General features: G+C 49.6%; 1 protein-coding gene across 3 annotated transcripts; it reads right to left on the minus strand.

Moving 5' to 3' along the window:
- Positions 1 to 261: 261 nt before the first annotated feature.
- Positions 262 to 11440, minus strand: LOC116855985 (zinc finger protein OZF-like). 3 transcript variants are annotated; one of them, XM_032839103.1, is made up of 5 exons: positions 11395 to 11434; positions 8005 to 8105; positions 7044 to 7170; positions 4595 to 4696; positions 262 to 2314 (listed from the first exon to the last, which is right to left on the minus strand). In XM_032839103.1, exons 2-5 carry the CDS (start codon positions 8017 to 8019, stop codon positions 420 to 422), a joined length of 2139 nt encoding a protein of 712 aa, XP_032694994.1. In that variant the 5' UTR covers positions 8020 to 8105; positions 11395 to 11434; the 3' UTR covers positions 262 to 419. The 3 variants fall into 3 exon arrangements, with proteins under 3 accessions (XP_032694994.1, XP_032694996.1, XP_032694997.1); XM_032839105.1 differs by lacking the exon at positions 7044 to 7170 and having other exon boundaries at positions 11395 to 11440; XM_032839106.1 differs by lacking the exons at positions 4595 to 4696; positions 7044 to 7170; positions 8005 to 8105 and having other exon boundaries at positions 11395 to 11426.
- Between the last annotated feature and the right edge of the window lie 2126 nt (positions 11441 to 13566).

The raw sequence follows: 13566 nt of genomic DNA on the forward strand, positions 1-13566 counted from the left end.
GCTCCGCATCACGCTCTCTGCTTGGCGGGGAGCCTGCTTCCCGCCCACCCCAACCCCACCCCCGCCTGCTTCTCTGTCTACTTGTGATCTCTCTCTGTCAAACAAATAAATAAAATCTTAAAAAAAAAAGTTCACAGAGACCTTGTTAAAGATGTCAGATGATGTCTCGTTCCATTTACACCACCCTCTGGGGACACCGTAAGACTGAAAAATAGGGGGGAAGCTGAGATTTTAGGAGGGAGCTCCTAAAATGATCAGGTGTCCCAGCAGATGATCAGTGGCACCAGCTCCTTGAAGGAAACAGAGAAGCAACTCTCTCTCACAGTATACGGTGTTAGGGTTCCTCTCTGGGAGGAAGTTACTGGTGCTGATGAAGGCTGCACTGAACCCAGCATCAGAATCGCCCACCTGCTAATTTCTTAGGCTTTCTGGTCGCCGAGAGTTCTCGGAATATCAGCAAGCTGTGTGCTCCATGCAAAGGCTTTCTCAAAATCATTGCAGACGTAGGTGCTGTGCATAGCGTGAAGCCTCCGGTGTTCAGTCAGGTGTGAACTCCAGCTGAAATCCTCCCCACATTCCTTACACACATAGCGTTTTCCACCCACGTGAACCTTCTGGTGTTGAATAAGGTGTGAAATCTGGGTGTAGGTTTTTCCACAGTTGTTACATTTATAGGGCTTCTCTCCAGTATGGGTCCTTTGATGCTGAATAAGGTGGATGCTCTGGTTGAAGGCTTTCCCGCATTCCTTACAGGCATAGGGTTTCTCGCCAGTGTGAATTCTCTGATGTTGGGTGAGGGAGGAGTTGTGACTGAACGTTTTCCCACATTCTCTGCACTTGTAGGGTTTCTCGCCCGTGTGGATTTTCTGATGCTCGATAAGGTGGGTGCTCCGGCTGAAGGCTTTCCCACAGTCGCTGCACTCATAAGGCTTCTCTCCAGTGTGAATCCTCTGGTGTTGGATGAGGTGGGAAATCTGGGTATAGGCCTTCCCGCAAACTTTGCACTCATAAGGCTTCTCCCCAGTGTGAATCCTCTGGTGGCGGGTGAGCGAAGAGTTCTGGCTGAAGGTTTTTCCACATTCGTTACATTTGTAGGGCTTCTCACCAGTGTGAATTGTCTGGTGTTGTGTGAAGGACGAGGTGTGACTGAAAGCCTTTCCACATTCATTACATATATAGGGTTTTTCTCCCATGTGAACGCTCTGGTGCCTCATGAGGTGGGAAATCTGTGTATAAGCCTTCCCACACTCATTACACTCATAGGGTTTCTCACCAGTGTGAATTCTCTGATGCTGAGTCAGGGACGAACTGTGGCTGAAGGCCTTGCCACACTCGGAGCACTCATAGGGTTTCTCTCCCGTGTGAACTCGCTGGTGCTGGGAGAGGGATGAGCTGTGGCTGAAGGTTTTCCCACACTCGTTACATTTGTAGGGTTTCTCTCCGGTGTGGATGGTCTGGTGCTGAGTCAAGGAGGAAGTGTGACAGAAGGCTTTGCCACACTCAGCACATTTGTAGGGCTTCTCCCCTGAGTGGATTTTCTGGTGGCGGGTGAGGTGGGACACCTGTGAGTAGAACTTCCCGCACTGGTCGCATTTATAGGGTTTTTCCCCGGTATGGCACCGCTGGTGTTTAATGAGGGAGGAGCTCTGGGTGAAAGCCTTCCCACATTCCTTGCATTTGTATGGCTTCTCTCCAGTGTGGATCCTTTGATGCTCAGTAAGCGATGAGCTCTGAGTGAAGGTCTTGCCGCACTCACCGCACATGTAGGGCTTCTCTCCCGTGTGTATGATGTGGTGCTGAATGAAATAGGAGCTGTTGCTGAATGCCTTCCCGCAATCATTGCACTTGTAGGGTTTCTCTCCTGTGTGAGTCCTCTGGTGCAGAATATAGTCTGAATGGTAAATGAAGGTTTTCCCACATTCTATGCAGTTAAATGGCTTCTTTTCTATGAAGGTCCTTTGGCATTTCAGGATCTTTCTTGGTCCATTCCTCTTCCGAGTTCTCTCTCCCACCGGCCCTCTTTGCTTCTTGATGAAGGCTGAGGTCTGTCTGAAGCTCTGCCCCAGCTCGAGACACCCCATGCCTTTCTCCCCACAGATGGTTTCCTTGCGAGGAGCAAACAAACACCTCAAACGCCTCTCTTGCTTTCCCTGGTCCTCCAACTGACAGCTCCAGGCCCAGGATCCTCCCAGCCTGGCATCTCCAAGCACTACCCTTAAAACCCCCTCCTTCTTTCCCACAGGGGAAGTAGCCTCTTCAGAAACGCTCTCTCTCAGAAGTGTCTCCTGAGGTGTTGCAGAGCTGGTATCCAAGGCTGAAAGACATGGAAAATGTGACTATCATCTGCATTGGACCAAGGACACTGATTAAGTTGAACTGACACTGGAAAACTTTAAAAGGCAAGTTTCAAAGTTTAGGTAGCTCTTTCAAAAGGCAGGAGAGATTTGTGTTGTGACATGGAAGGATGGCTTCCAAATATCCTAAAAATAAAAATATTTTTTTTTTAAACTTTTTTACCTATTTATTTGAGAGAGTGAGCGAGCAAGGGCATGAGCATGGGGAGCAGCAGAGGGAAAGGGAGAAGCAGACTCCCCCGCTGAGCAGGGAGCTTGATGCAGGGCTCGATCCTGGGATCATGACATGAGCAAAAGACAGACACCTAACCAACTGAGCCACCTAGGCACCCCCACCCCCCACCAAGTTGGAGCATTTTGAATTTATTATTATTTACTTTTTTATTGTGGTAAAATACATACAACATAAAATGTGACACTTAGGTCATTTTTAGGCGTGCTGTTGGGTTGCATGTGTGCACTCACGCTAGGGTGCAATCATCACCACCACCATCACCACCATCCACCTCCAGAACCTTTTCATCTTCCCAGACTGAAACAGTGTACTCATTAAAAACTAACGCCCGCTGCTCCTTCCCCAGCCCCTGGGCACCACCATTCAACTCTGGCTCAATGAATTTGCCTACTCAAGGCACCTCACGTAAGTAAGCCAGACACAAAATGACAATGTCATTTTGTGTCTGGCTTATTTAATTTAGCGTCATGTCCTCAAGACTTTTCATGTTGTTATTATTTACTTTTGTAATTAAAAAAGGGGGGGGGCTCAGTTGGTTAAGTGTCTGCCTTCAGCTCAGGTCCCGATCCCAGGGTCCTGGGATCGCGCCCTGCATTGGGCTCCCTGCTTGGCGGGAATCCTGCTTCTCCCTCTACCACTCCTCCTGCTTGTGTTCTCTCTCGCTGTGTCTCTCTCTGTCAAATAAATAAATAAAATCTTTTAAAAAATATAGTAAAGCTTTGGGGTAAAATGAGAAAAATAAATTTTTTTGAGAGATAATCAGCATTATGGGGAGAGTTTCATTTCCTGCCTTATTCTTATTTAGATTTTCAAAGTTTCTGTGATGAACACACATAACTTTAATTTGATCAAGAGATATTAATAAATAGGGGTGCCTGGGTGGCTCAGTCAGTTAAGTGTCTGCCTTTGGCACAGGTCACGATCTCAGGGTCCTGGGATTGAGCCCCGTGTCAGGCTTCCCACTCAGCAGGGAGTCTTCTTGTACCTCTGCCCCTTTCCCTGCTTGTTCTAGCTCTCTCTCAAATAAATAAAACCTTTTTTAAAAAAGGTCAATAAATATTAAATGTGTGTGAGGCTTTTACAGCACAATATTGCAATTTGGAGGAAGGGAAGTATAGAGAAGAGATGATAAGCAGGAAGCATATCCATGTGGGATTTGTTGAAGGGGATGGATTTTTTGATGCTAGTAGATCTGTTCTTGGGACCCCTATTAATTGCATAACTGTTATGTGCTAACCACAGTGCTAGGGTTTGCTGTCAGGGGTACTAGGGAGCCATGGGAGGGCTGTGAGTAGGGGAGGAGTGGGATTAGTTCTGGGTGTGGAAAAACCCCTCTCAGGCTGTGTGAGATGAACGGGGGGCTGGGAGGTGAGGGAGGAGGCTGGGCTGAGGGTCCAGCCAAGGGAATCTGAGGCCTGAGCCAGGGCTGTGGGAGATAGCACAGCAGTCTGGGAAAAGTTAGGGGCAGGAGGGCAGCCCTGGGGACCAATGGGCTGTGGTGAAGGGGAAGGAGGGGGCAAGTCTCACCCCACAACATGGTGGACAGTGATGGAAACAAAGAAGCTCCAACCCCCTCCCCTCATGGAGTTTGTGGGCCAGTGGGGGGCAAACATCCGGACTCCTTTCCCCCAGCACGTCCAGCAGGATCCCACTTTTGGGTCCCTACACAGATGATTCCCAATAAAGAATCACCGATCATCATTGTAGCCTATTCTGACCAGGGGGATTACCATGTGCCAGGTGCTGGGCTATACTTTTATGTGTTCATTCATTCATCTTTCCCAACCCAGGGTACTATTACTGACCTCATTTTGCAGGGAAGGAAATCAAGGCACAGAGGGGCTAAATGACCTGCCCAAAGATCACAGAGCCAGGAAGTTCTGGAGCTGGGATTTGAGCCCACTGCCCACGACTATGGCTGTGTGTGACGCTGCCTCCTTCTTGTCACTGATCCAGACAGACAGGGTAGGCAGATGGCTCACATCTGCTGGACGAACTCACCCACCTGGACAGGCAGCTAGCTGGGCTTCCCTCTTCTCCATTCTGGGCTCCTCCCCTCGCTCCAGACGAGATATCACGTCAGGTTTGGACCCAGGAGGCCCGGCCCCTGGAAAAGATACCAGATTTGGCCATGGCTGGAAGTCATCAGGAGGCCTCAGAGCTCAGCCCCAGGCCCTGGGTCTGCAGGGGAGCTGTATACATTGGGTGCCTAATGATGAGAAACTCTAATGTTCCAGGCATGTGGGCAGCTCAGTCGGTTAAGTGTCTGACTCTGGGTTTCAGCTCAGATCATGATCTCAGGGTCCTGGCTCCATGGTCAATGGGAAGTCTGCTTGAGATTCCCTTTCTCTCTCCCTCTCCTTCTGTCCCTCCCTCCACTCGCAGTCTCACTCTCTCTAAAATCCATCCATCAATCAATCCATCAATCAATCTTTGGTTCTGTGCGGTTCAAGCTGAGTGTGAGGTACACACTGAACTTTAAAGACTGACTTACCAAGGAGAAAAATAGAAAAATATCATCAATAATTGGCACATTGATTATCATCTCAACAGGTATCAAAATGACCATCTTTTGGATGGACCAGGTACAAGAAAATACATCCCTAAAATTAATCTCATCTCTTTCTATCTCCTTTTTTTTATGCCTGCTCTCTTTGAGACTGCACTGACTTCCCTTTTCCCAGAGTGGGTTGAACAGGGCTCTCCCAAAATTTCATCCACAGAAACCGCACAATGTGACCCTACTCGGAAACAGGGGCTTTGCAGCTGTAATTAGTGATGAGGTCCTCTGGGAGCAGGCTGGGCCCTGAGTCCAAAGACCGGTGTCCTTGTTTGAAGAGGAGAGACACACAGACACACGTGGAGGGAAAAGGTCATGTGAAGATGGAGGCCAAGACTTGGGTGAGGGGATACAGGGCAAGGAACAGCAAGGGCCGCCAGGAGCCTCCAGAAGCTGCATCCAGGAAGGACTCTGGCCTGGACCCTCCAGAGGGAGCAGGGCCCTGACCACAGCTGGATTTTGCACTTCTGGCCTCTGAACTGTGAAGAAATATATTTCTGCAGGGGACAGGCAAAAGCAACCTCACTCTTTACACCTAACTTGTGCAGAAAAAGGGTCACACAGCAGGCTCTCCTTGGAAAGGCCTGCTCACAAGGCAGCCTGCGGCTGGTGTCTGGGCAGCTGGGTTTCAGGAGGGTTCTCAGTGTTCCCTGACCGACAGGAGGGCTCCCCGTGCCCAAGCTGCTGGGCGCACAGCATGGTTTCTGCTGAACCCCTGCTTTCCTTTGGGGAGTCTAGAGTTTGGCCGCTGACGTGACAGGACCTCAGTGAAACCCCTGGGTGCTGACCGGGGGGGGGGGGGGGTGGGAGGTTTCTAACGAGCGTCCCCTGGTGGACAACACCTCACACGTACTGTCACATCCTGTTGGATATCCTGCGTGACCCTTTGGGGAGGGGACTCTGCCTGGTCTCCCCCAGACATCGCCCCACATGGCTTATCTCTTAGCTGACTGCGCTCGGTGTCCTTTCGCTGCAGTGTGAGTGCAACTGAGGCCTGGGGGGCCTCCCTCCTCAAGCCCTCAAACCTGGGGGCTTTCCTGGGGTCCCTGATGCAGAAGTTTACGCCAGTTTTTGGTGAGTGGTCCAGTGAAAGTGTGTGAGTGAGGACGGCTGAGGAAGGAGCTTCAAAGCACCAGAGCTTACAGGGAAAAGGCCAGATAGAAGAATCAGAAAAAGAAGTTGAGGAGAGATGGAGGTGGCCAGACCGACAGCTGAAGAGGCCAGAGTGGGTCAGGGCGGGGTTGCAGGGACAGAGAGGAGGGGATGGGCAGAGATTGTTGGGAGGCAGAGAGGATGTGGGGGGCTGTTGAGGAGCGGGTAGGGAGGAGCAAGGATGGGGCTGGGGGTGTCTGGTCTGGGGGCAGGGGGCCCAGAGGAGGAGGGACAGGACAGCGTGGAGACGCGGAGCTCAGGGTGAGGGTGACAAATGTGAAGGGCATTGACGGGGCGCAGTAGGTGGGTGGGTGGACAACACAGGACTAGGGAGACATATTTGGCGAACAGCATTTCTGTGCCTTCGAAAGATGGAGCCAGATGACTGGAGGACATCCAAGGATGCATCTGGAGTCTGAGATTCTAGAACAGGCATTGCTGGGAAGAGCCTGAGGTCACCACACATGGAAAGGGAAGCAAGAAGAGAAGGTGGGGGCACAGGCTGAGGATTTTTCAGGACAGAGGACTTGGGGCCCTGGGGGACACAGGGACTTTAGGAGAAGCGGCGGAGAGACAGAGGGACAGACAGAGGCCAGGCAGGAGCGACCAGTGAGGAGAGCAGAGAGGGCACCCCATGACCTCAGCAAATGCCCACTGTTGAGCAGTGGGTGGGCACAAAAGAGATGAGAGCAGAAGGGGGGCCATCACGCCTCTTCCTGGGAAGGCAGGGGCAGGGCCTCACCCAGGGAAAGAAGGTTCCGGTAGTTCTCCAGCATCACATCCCGGTACAGCTCCCTCTGGCCAGGCCCCAGCTGGCCCCACTCCTCCAGGGTGAAGTCCACAGCCACATCCTTGAAGGTCAATGATTCCTGCAAGGGCCAATTTTACATAGTGGAGGGGCACATCCTTCTAGAACTTTGGGCCCAGAGAGGTCATGGGTCAAGAGCCTACCATTGCTAGTGGTTGAACCAGCTTTAACATTTCAGGCTGGAACATACGGACTCAGTAGGTTTGAGAAAACTGAACTAAAATGGCCCACAGGAATGTAGAAAATCTGGGGCAGCTACTAGCCCAGAGGTTCCTTGGCAGAAGGTGGAGAAAGCTCCCTTTTGCGTGACTCTTTACTGCCATCTGTTGGAAAGTCTTTATAATATGCCAATTATTTTAGTAAGTCATTGTGTACTGCCATCTGCATGAAAACCACCATTATGTACCAGTGTATGAGGTATATGATGTGAATCCCGCCCCTGAGATGAGGCACCCTTGTGCAGTGCACAACCTGCATACCTGTATATGACATCCCTAAGAAACACTTTTTTAAAAATCAAGACATGTGTGCAAGAGTGATAACTAAGTGGCACTCCATCCCAGACCTGCACTGGGATCCCAATCCCCATCCCTGACTCCAAGGATAAGGCTCCAGGGTGAAGCAAAACCATCCATTGCCCACCTCTCCTGGCAACTCAAAGTCCGCTGAGCATTAGAGTGGTTTATAGACCGGGTCATAAAGTCCCAGCTCAGGGCATCCTGCCCTTCCTTCTCTCCTCCTCCCAGCACTTCCCAGGTCCAGAGCCCCTCCCACCATAGTCTCTTCCCCATGCCTGGGGGGGTGGGGTGGAGAAATCTTCAGCCAATAGGCAGAGATGCGAATGGCCCTCTGGGGTCCACAAAATCATCCTGGGGATGGGGAAGCCCGAACTCACCTGGTCCTCAGCCATCAGGGTCCTGTGGCCCTTGCAGTGTCCTGGGCACGTGTCTCCAGGAGAAAAGACCAGGCCTGAGTCTGCAGAGCTGGAGGAGGAGACTGGAGCACAGAGAGGGTCAGTTCTGGCCCAGACAGACAGACAGATAAACGTTTTCCCAAAGATGCCTCATAACAGAGGGGACCCTCCATACTAACAACAGCTAGCAATCAGGCACCTGGGCTCACTGCACCCACATAATAGCTCCAAAAGACGACACTAGAATTATCCCGAGAGAAGGAAATAGAAGAACAAGAGATCAACGCCCTTGCTCAAGGTCAGAGATTTCAAGAGTCAGACTGGGACTCATACCCAGAAGTCTGGCTGCAGAGCTAAGCCATCTTTTTATTCTCACTCTTTTTTCCTTGTGGTTAAATGCATATAACATGTAACATAACATCTTAACCACTTCATTTTTTTTTTTAATTTTATTTATTTATTTGTCGGAGAGAGAGCAGAACCAGGAGGAGCAACAGGCAGAGGGAGAAGCAGGCACCCCACTGAGCAAGGAGCCCGATGCAGGACTCAATCCCAAGACCCCAGGATCGGGACCTGAGCCGAAGGCAGACGCTTAACCAACTGAGCCACTCAGGTGTCCCCACTTTAATCACTTTAAATGACACAGTTCAGGGCGCCTGGGTGGCTCAGTGGGTTAAATGACACAGTTCAGTGGCATTTAGGATGTTCACAATGTTGTGCAACCATCACTACAATCTGGTTCCAGAACATTTTCACCATTGCCCTAAAAGGAAACATTAACCAGTCACTTCCAAATCTCCCTGTTCTGTCCCAGCCCTCCGATGCCAGCCCCTGAAAACTATTCATCTTTCTTTTTTAAAAAAGATTTGTTTATTTATTTTACAGTGGGGGTAGGGGTAGAGGGAGAGGGACAGAGTCCTAAGCAGACTCTGCACTGAGCGCAGAGCCTGACTCGGAGCTCAATCCCATGACTCTGAGATCACCACCTGAGCCGAAACCAATCACTTAACTGACTGCGCCACCCAGGCACCCCTCATCTTTCTTTTTTTTTTTTTTTTTTAAGATTTTATTTATTTATTTGACAGAGAGAGAGATCACAAGTAGGAGGAGAGGCAGGCAGAGAGAGAGAGCAAAGCAGGCTCCCCACCGAGCAGAGATCCCAATTCGGGGCTCGATCCCAGGACTCCGAGATCATGACCTGAGCCGAAGGCAGAGGCTTAACCCACTGAGCCACCCAGGCGCCCAAGTTTTCATTCCTTTTTACGGCTGGATAGTATTCTGTGGCATGGATCTACCCTGTTTTGCAGAGCTCCTTCTTTAAGAAAAAAAAAAAAAAAGGTGTAGAGTCCAATGCGGTTCTTGAACTCATGACCCTGAGATCAAGACCTGAGCTGAGATCAAGAGTCTGAATGAGCCACTCAGGTGCCCCTACAGAGCTCCTTCTATCTGCCTTACAAATCCAGCATAAGGATCCTGATCTCTCTTAAGATGTTGTTTGAAGAAATGTCCCACCTGTTGAAATAAAGTTTAAAAGTCCCTGCAAAAAAAACCTCCCCCCAAACAAAAAAACTCTGCCAAAGAAGAATTGGTGTTTGGACTATGGTCACTTCTGTTCATTCATCAGATATGCTCTGAGACTCATGTGAGAGTGACAGGCTCATCTGAGGACAGAATAACGAGCGAGATGAGGCTCTGCCCTAAAGGGGCTCCCCACCTGGTGGGGGAGACAGGCCTGGATATAGGCCAGATGGTTGGCGGAGCAATGGCACCACTCTTGTATCTTGTGCGATAAACCTGTGATGTGATTAAGTTAAGTGCCTCTAGATAGGAAGATTATCCTGGATTATCTGGTGGGGCCTAAATGCAATCATAAGTGTCCTTAGAAGAGGGAGGCAGGGGGGTATTTGACCGGGAGGAGAAGGCCAAGTGAGGGAAGTAAAGAGGAGCAGAGTCAGAGAGAGAAGACACTGTCTCTCTGGCTTTGAAGCTGGAGGAAGAGGCCTCATCTAAGAAATAAGCAGCTTCTAGAAGCTGCGGGAATATGGCAAGGAAACGGATTGTCCGCTAGAGCCCACAAGGGAGCACCACTCTGCTGACACCTTGATTTCAGCACGGTAAAACCCACTGCAGACTTCTGACCTCCCGAACTGTAAGAGAACACATTCGTGCCGTTTAAAGCCACCAAGTTTGTGGTCACTTGTTACAGCAGCAACAGGAAACTAAAACAGTGGAGAAATAAGACGCAGCCTCGCACCTGTTTCCAGTTACAGAGGAACGCCAGCAGCTGAAGGCTGAAACCAGTGGGCGAAATCCTGATGAGGAAATGAAAAGCCAAGTCTTACAGACACTCCCGCCATGTCCTCAAAAGTTACTTAATAATCACAAAAAGAAGGTAACTTTAGAGCAGAGACGCCTGGCGGACCACCGCAGCCAAGTGACTAAGACACACATGACCTGTGATGGGCAAACATGAGGGGCTCCTGCTCTGATGAGGACACAGCATCGCCCCGAATTTAGGTATTCCCGCCAAACCTAAGTCTAATCATGAGGAAGCACCGAACAAATCCAGACCAAGGGACATTCTAGAAGTACCCGGTCTGTAATCTTCAGAATTGCCAAGATCATCAAAATCAAAGAAAGACTGAGGAACTGCGTCTGGTTCACGGAGACTAAAGGGCCCTAACAACTTACACAGTGTGTGGTGTGGGCTTTGCTTTTGCCATTAAGTACATTACTGGAACAGTTAGCAAAATTTGAGGGTCTGCAGATTAGCTAATAGTTTTTATGGATGTTACTGTCCTGCTGTGTGATCACGGTGCTGTGGTCTTGGAAGATAATGGCCCTGTTTTTAGAAACAAACACAGTCTCGGAAGAGGGGCGCGCAGACACACAGAAAGAGGGACTGAACGGGGTTTGGGATGGTGGGGGGAGAACACAGAGCGATTAGGGACCCAGAGAAAGGGTGGCATGCTCAGGATAAGGACAGAGACGGAGGGCGGCGTGACTTGCAGAGTACGCGGTGGGCTTTCAGGTCAAACACCCCAGGCCGACCACTGGGACCTTCGAGAAGCCGCGTAGTCTGTTTCTTCACCAGCGAAGTATGGAAACGCACAGTCTCCCTCCTGGGAGACCGCACAGTTCCGCGCTCGCTGACTCCTGGCAAACAGCAGGCGCCCAATTCCTGCGCGCTGAGATCCTCGGGGTGGCAGCGGAGCTCTGGGGCCGCCTCGCGAGAGATAGGAGGGGGCGGGACACCGCCCACAGCGCGCCCCCCAGGCGGGACTCGGGCCCGCCGCCCTGAGCACTCACCGGCCTGTCCGGCTCGGCCCACACCCACCCGCTCCAGCTCCCGGCAGCTAGGTGGGGACTCACCTGTGCGCCACCGCGGGTTGCGGAGGGTGGCCAGGCCTTCCCTCCCTCTGGCGGGCCACGGCATGCGCCTGCGCCGTAGTTGTATCGGTACTATCAAGCCCGGGTTCTTTAAACGCGACTTCGCAGCTGGACTACATTTTCCAGAAGTCATAGCGGGCTCACGCTCCTCCCGGCCTCTCTAAGGCGGGGGAATGTTGGGAAATGGAGTCTGGGAGAACGATGTGGGGCAGGAGGGAACCTGGTATTGAGAAATGTCTGGCTGTACTGACACAGCGAATACACCCATTTTTGCCAGTCTTTTCGCTGCCCTTCACAGGAGGGGACATCATAGCCCATTTAATCCATCTAACAAAGTTACCCCTTAGTTGAAGTCCACAGGACACAAAGAAGTTGGCCCCATCTAAACTGATGGTGAATGAATTGAGCCTCTGTCACTTAATTACTTGCTATCCCTGGGCATCCGCTTCCTGTTTGCCTCAGTTTCACCACCTCTTAAAGGGTGGTGTGGTAAGGGAAACAGACCCCTGTAGTGGGAGCTGGGAGATATATGTCCAGGAATGCAAGGATGGTTTGATATTGGGCTCTCACAGAATTTGCTAATTGATATATCAAAGTAATACCATCACATCCATGGCTATGAAAAGGGTTTTGAGAACCTCCAGTAATAAGCCATGTCTACATAAACTTAATATATTTAAGAATAGGCCCATCTTGGGGCGCCTGGGTGGCTCAGTGGGTTAAAGCCTCTGCCTTTGGCTCAGGTCATGATCCCAGGGTCCAGGGATCAAGCCCCACATCGGGCTCTCTGCTCATCAGGGAGTCTGCTTCTCCCTCCCTCTCTCTCTGCCTGCCTCTATGCCTACTTGTGATCTCTGTCAAACAAATAAAATGAAATCTTAAAAAAATAGGCCCATCTTGAATAGTAATGACAATAATTTTATTTATTGAGAGAGGGAGGACTAGTGGAGGGTGGTGGGGGGGCAGAGGGAGAGGGAGAAGCAGAACCCGTACTGAGCAGGGAGCCCAATCCAGGCCCCATCGCAGGACCTTGAGAGCATGACTTGAGCCAAAGGCAGATGCTTAACCAACTGAGCCACCCAGGTGCCTCAATAATGACAACAATCTTAAGTAGTTACTTGCCTCTCCCTTGTTTTTAATTATATGCATATCATTAAAACCCCAAATCAGGCTTAATGCTAAAAACCAAAAGATTCACCATTAAAGTCAGAACAAACTGTCAGTCCAAACAAAACAAACTGTCTAGCATGGCCACTTTTGGAAGAACTATCAATGCAGTTAGACAAGAGAAAGAAAAGTTATCATTGGAACGGAGAAATCTGGGTTTTCATCCTTCTTTAAATGTGATATGATTTTTATCTTGGAAATCAGAGAATCAAAAGAAACACTAAAATAAACCACAAGATAATTATATAAAATTACTGGGTACAAGATTAATAAAATCCTATAGGTTTTTGCTTTTCAAAGAAGAATGATGAAAAATATAATGAAAAAGGGGGCTATTTGGATTTTAGTGCCATATTTGCCCTATAGATTGTAATCTCTTTGTGATCTGGGGCAGTTCTCTTCCACTGTCTACGAGGTTTTCTCTGTAACCCCTCATTGGGGTAATGTGAGGCAGATAGCTCTTCTTCAAAGCCTTTCCCCTACTTTCTCTGCACACAACTAGACTACATTTTCCAGCCTCCCTTATAATCTGGGGTGGTCATATTACTAAGTTCTAGCCAATGAAATGAGAGAAGTGAACATGCATGCCATACCCAGACCTGGCCCATTGAAACTTCTCACTTGTCACCTCCCACAGTTTTTTCCCTTCTGTGGCTGTAGATGAAGACTATGACCCTGGAAGTCCTATACTGAAAATGGAAGGAGCCTAACTCCCTGAATTGTCACTGGGGTGGGGGGCAACCCCAATCAGAAACCAAATAACAAAAAGTTATTTTCAGTTATATGAACTCAGGGGATTGATTAAATAAACAATGGTATATCCAGCCTATGAAACATTATCAAGCCTGAAGTAATTATGATCAGGACACAATAACATGGGGAAATAGTTGCGAATGAACATTAAAAGAAGAAAAATCACAAAGTTATGTACCTTTCATGTTTATAAAGATGTAAAATCTATGTATACACATGAGTAAAACCTAGATG

Source organism: Lontra canadensis, unplaced genomic scaffold (genome assembly GCF_010015895.1).
Source record: "Lontra canadensis isolate GAN:19392208 unplaced genomic scaffold, GSC_riverotter_1.0 scaffold107, whole genome shotgun sequence".
NCBI lineage: Eukaryota > Metazoa > Chordata > Mammalia > Carnivora > Mustelidae > Lontra > Lontra canadensis.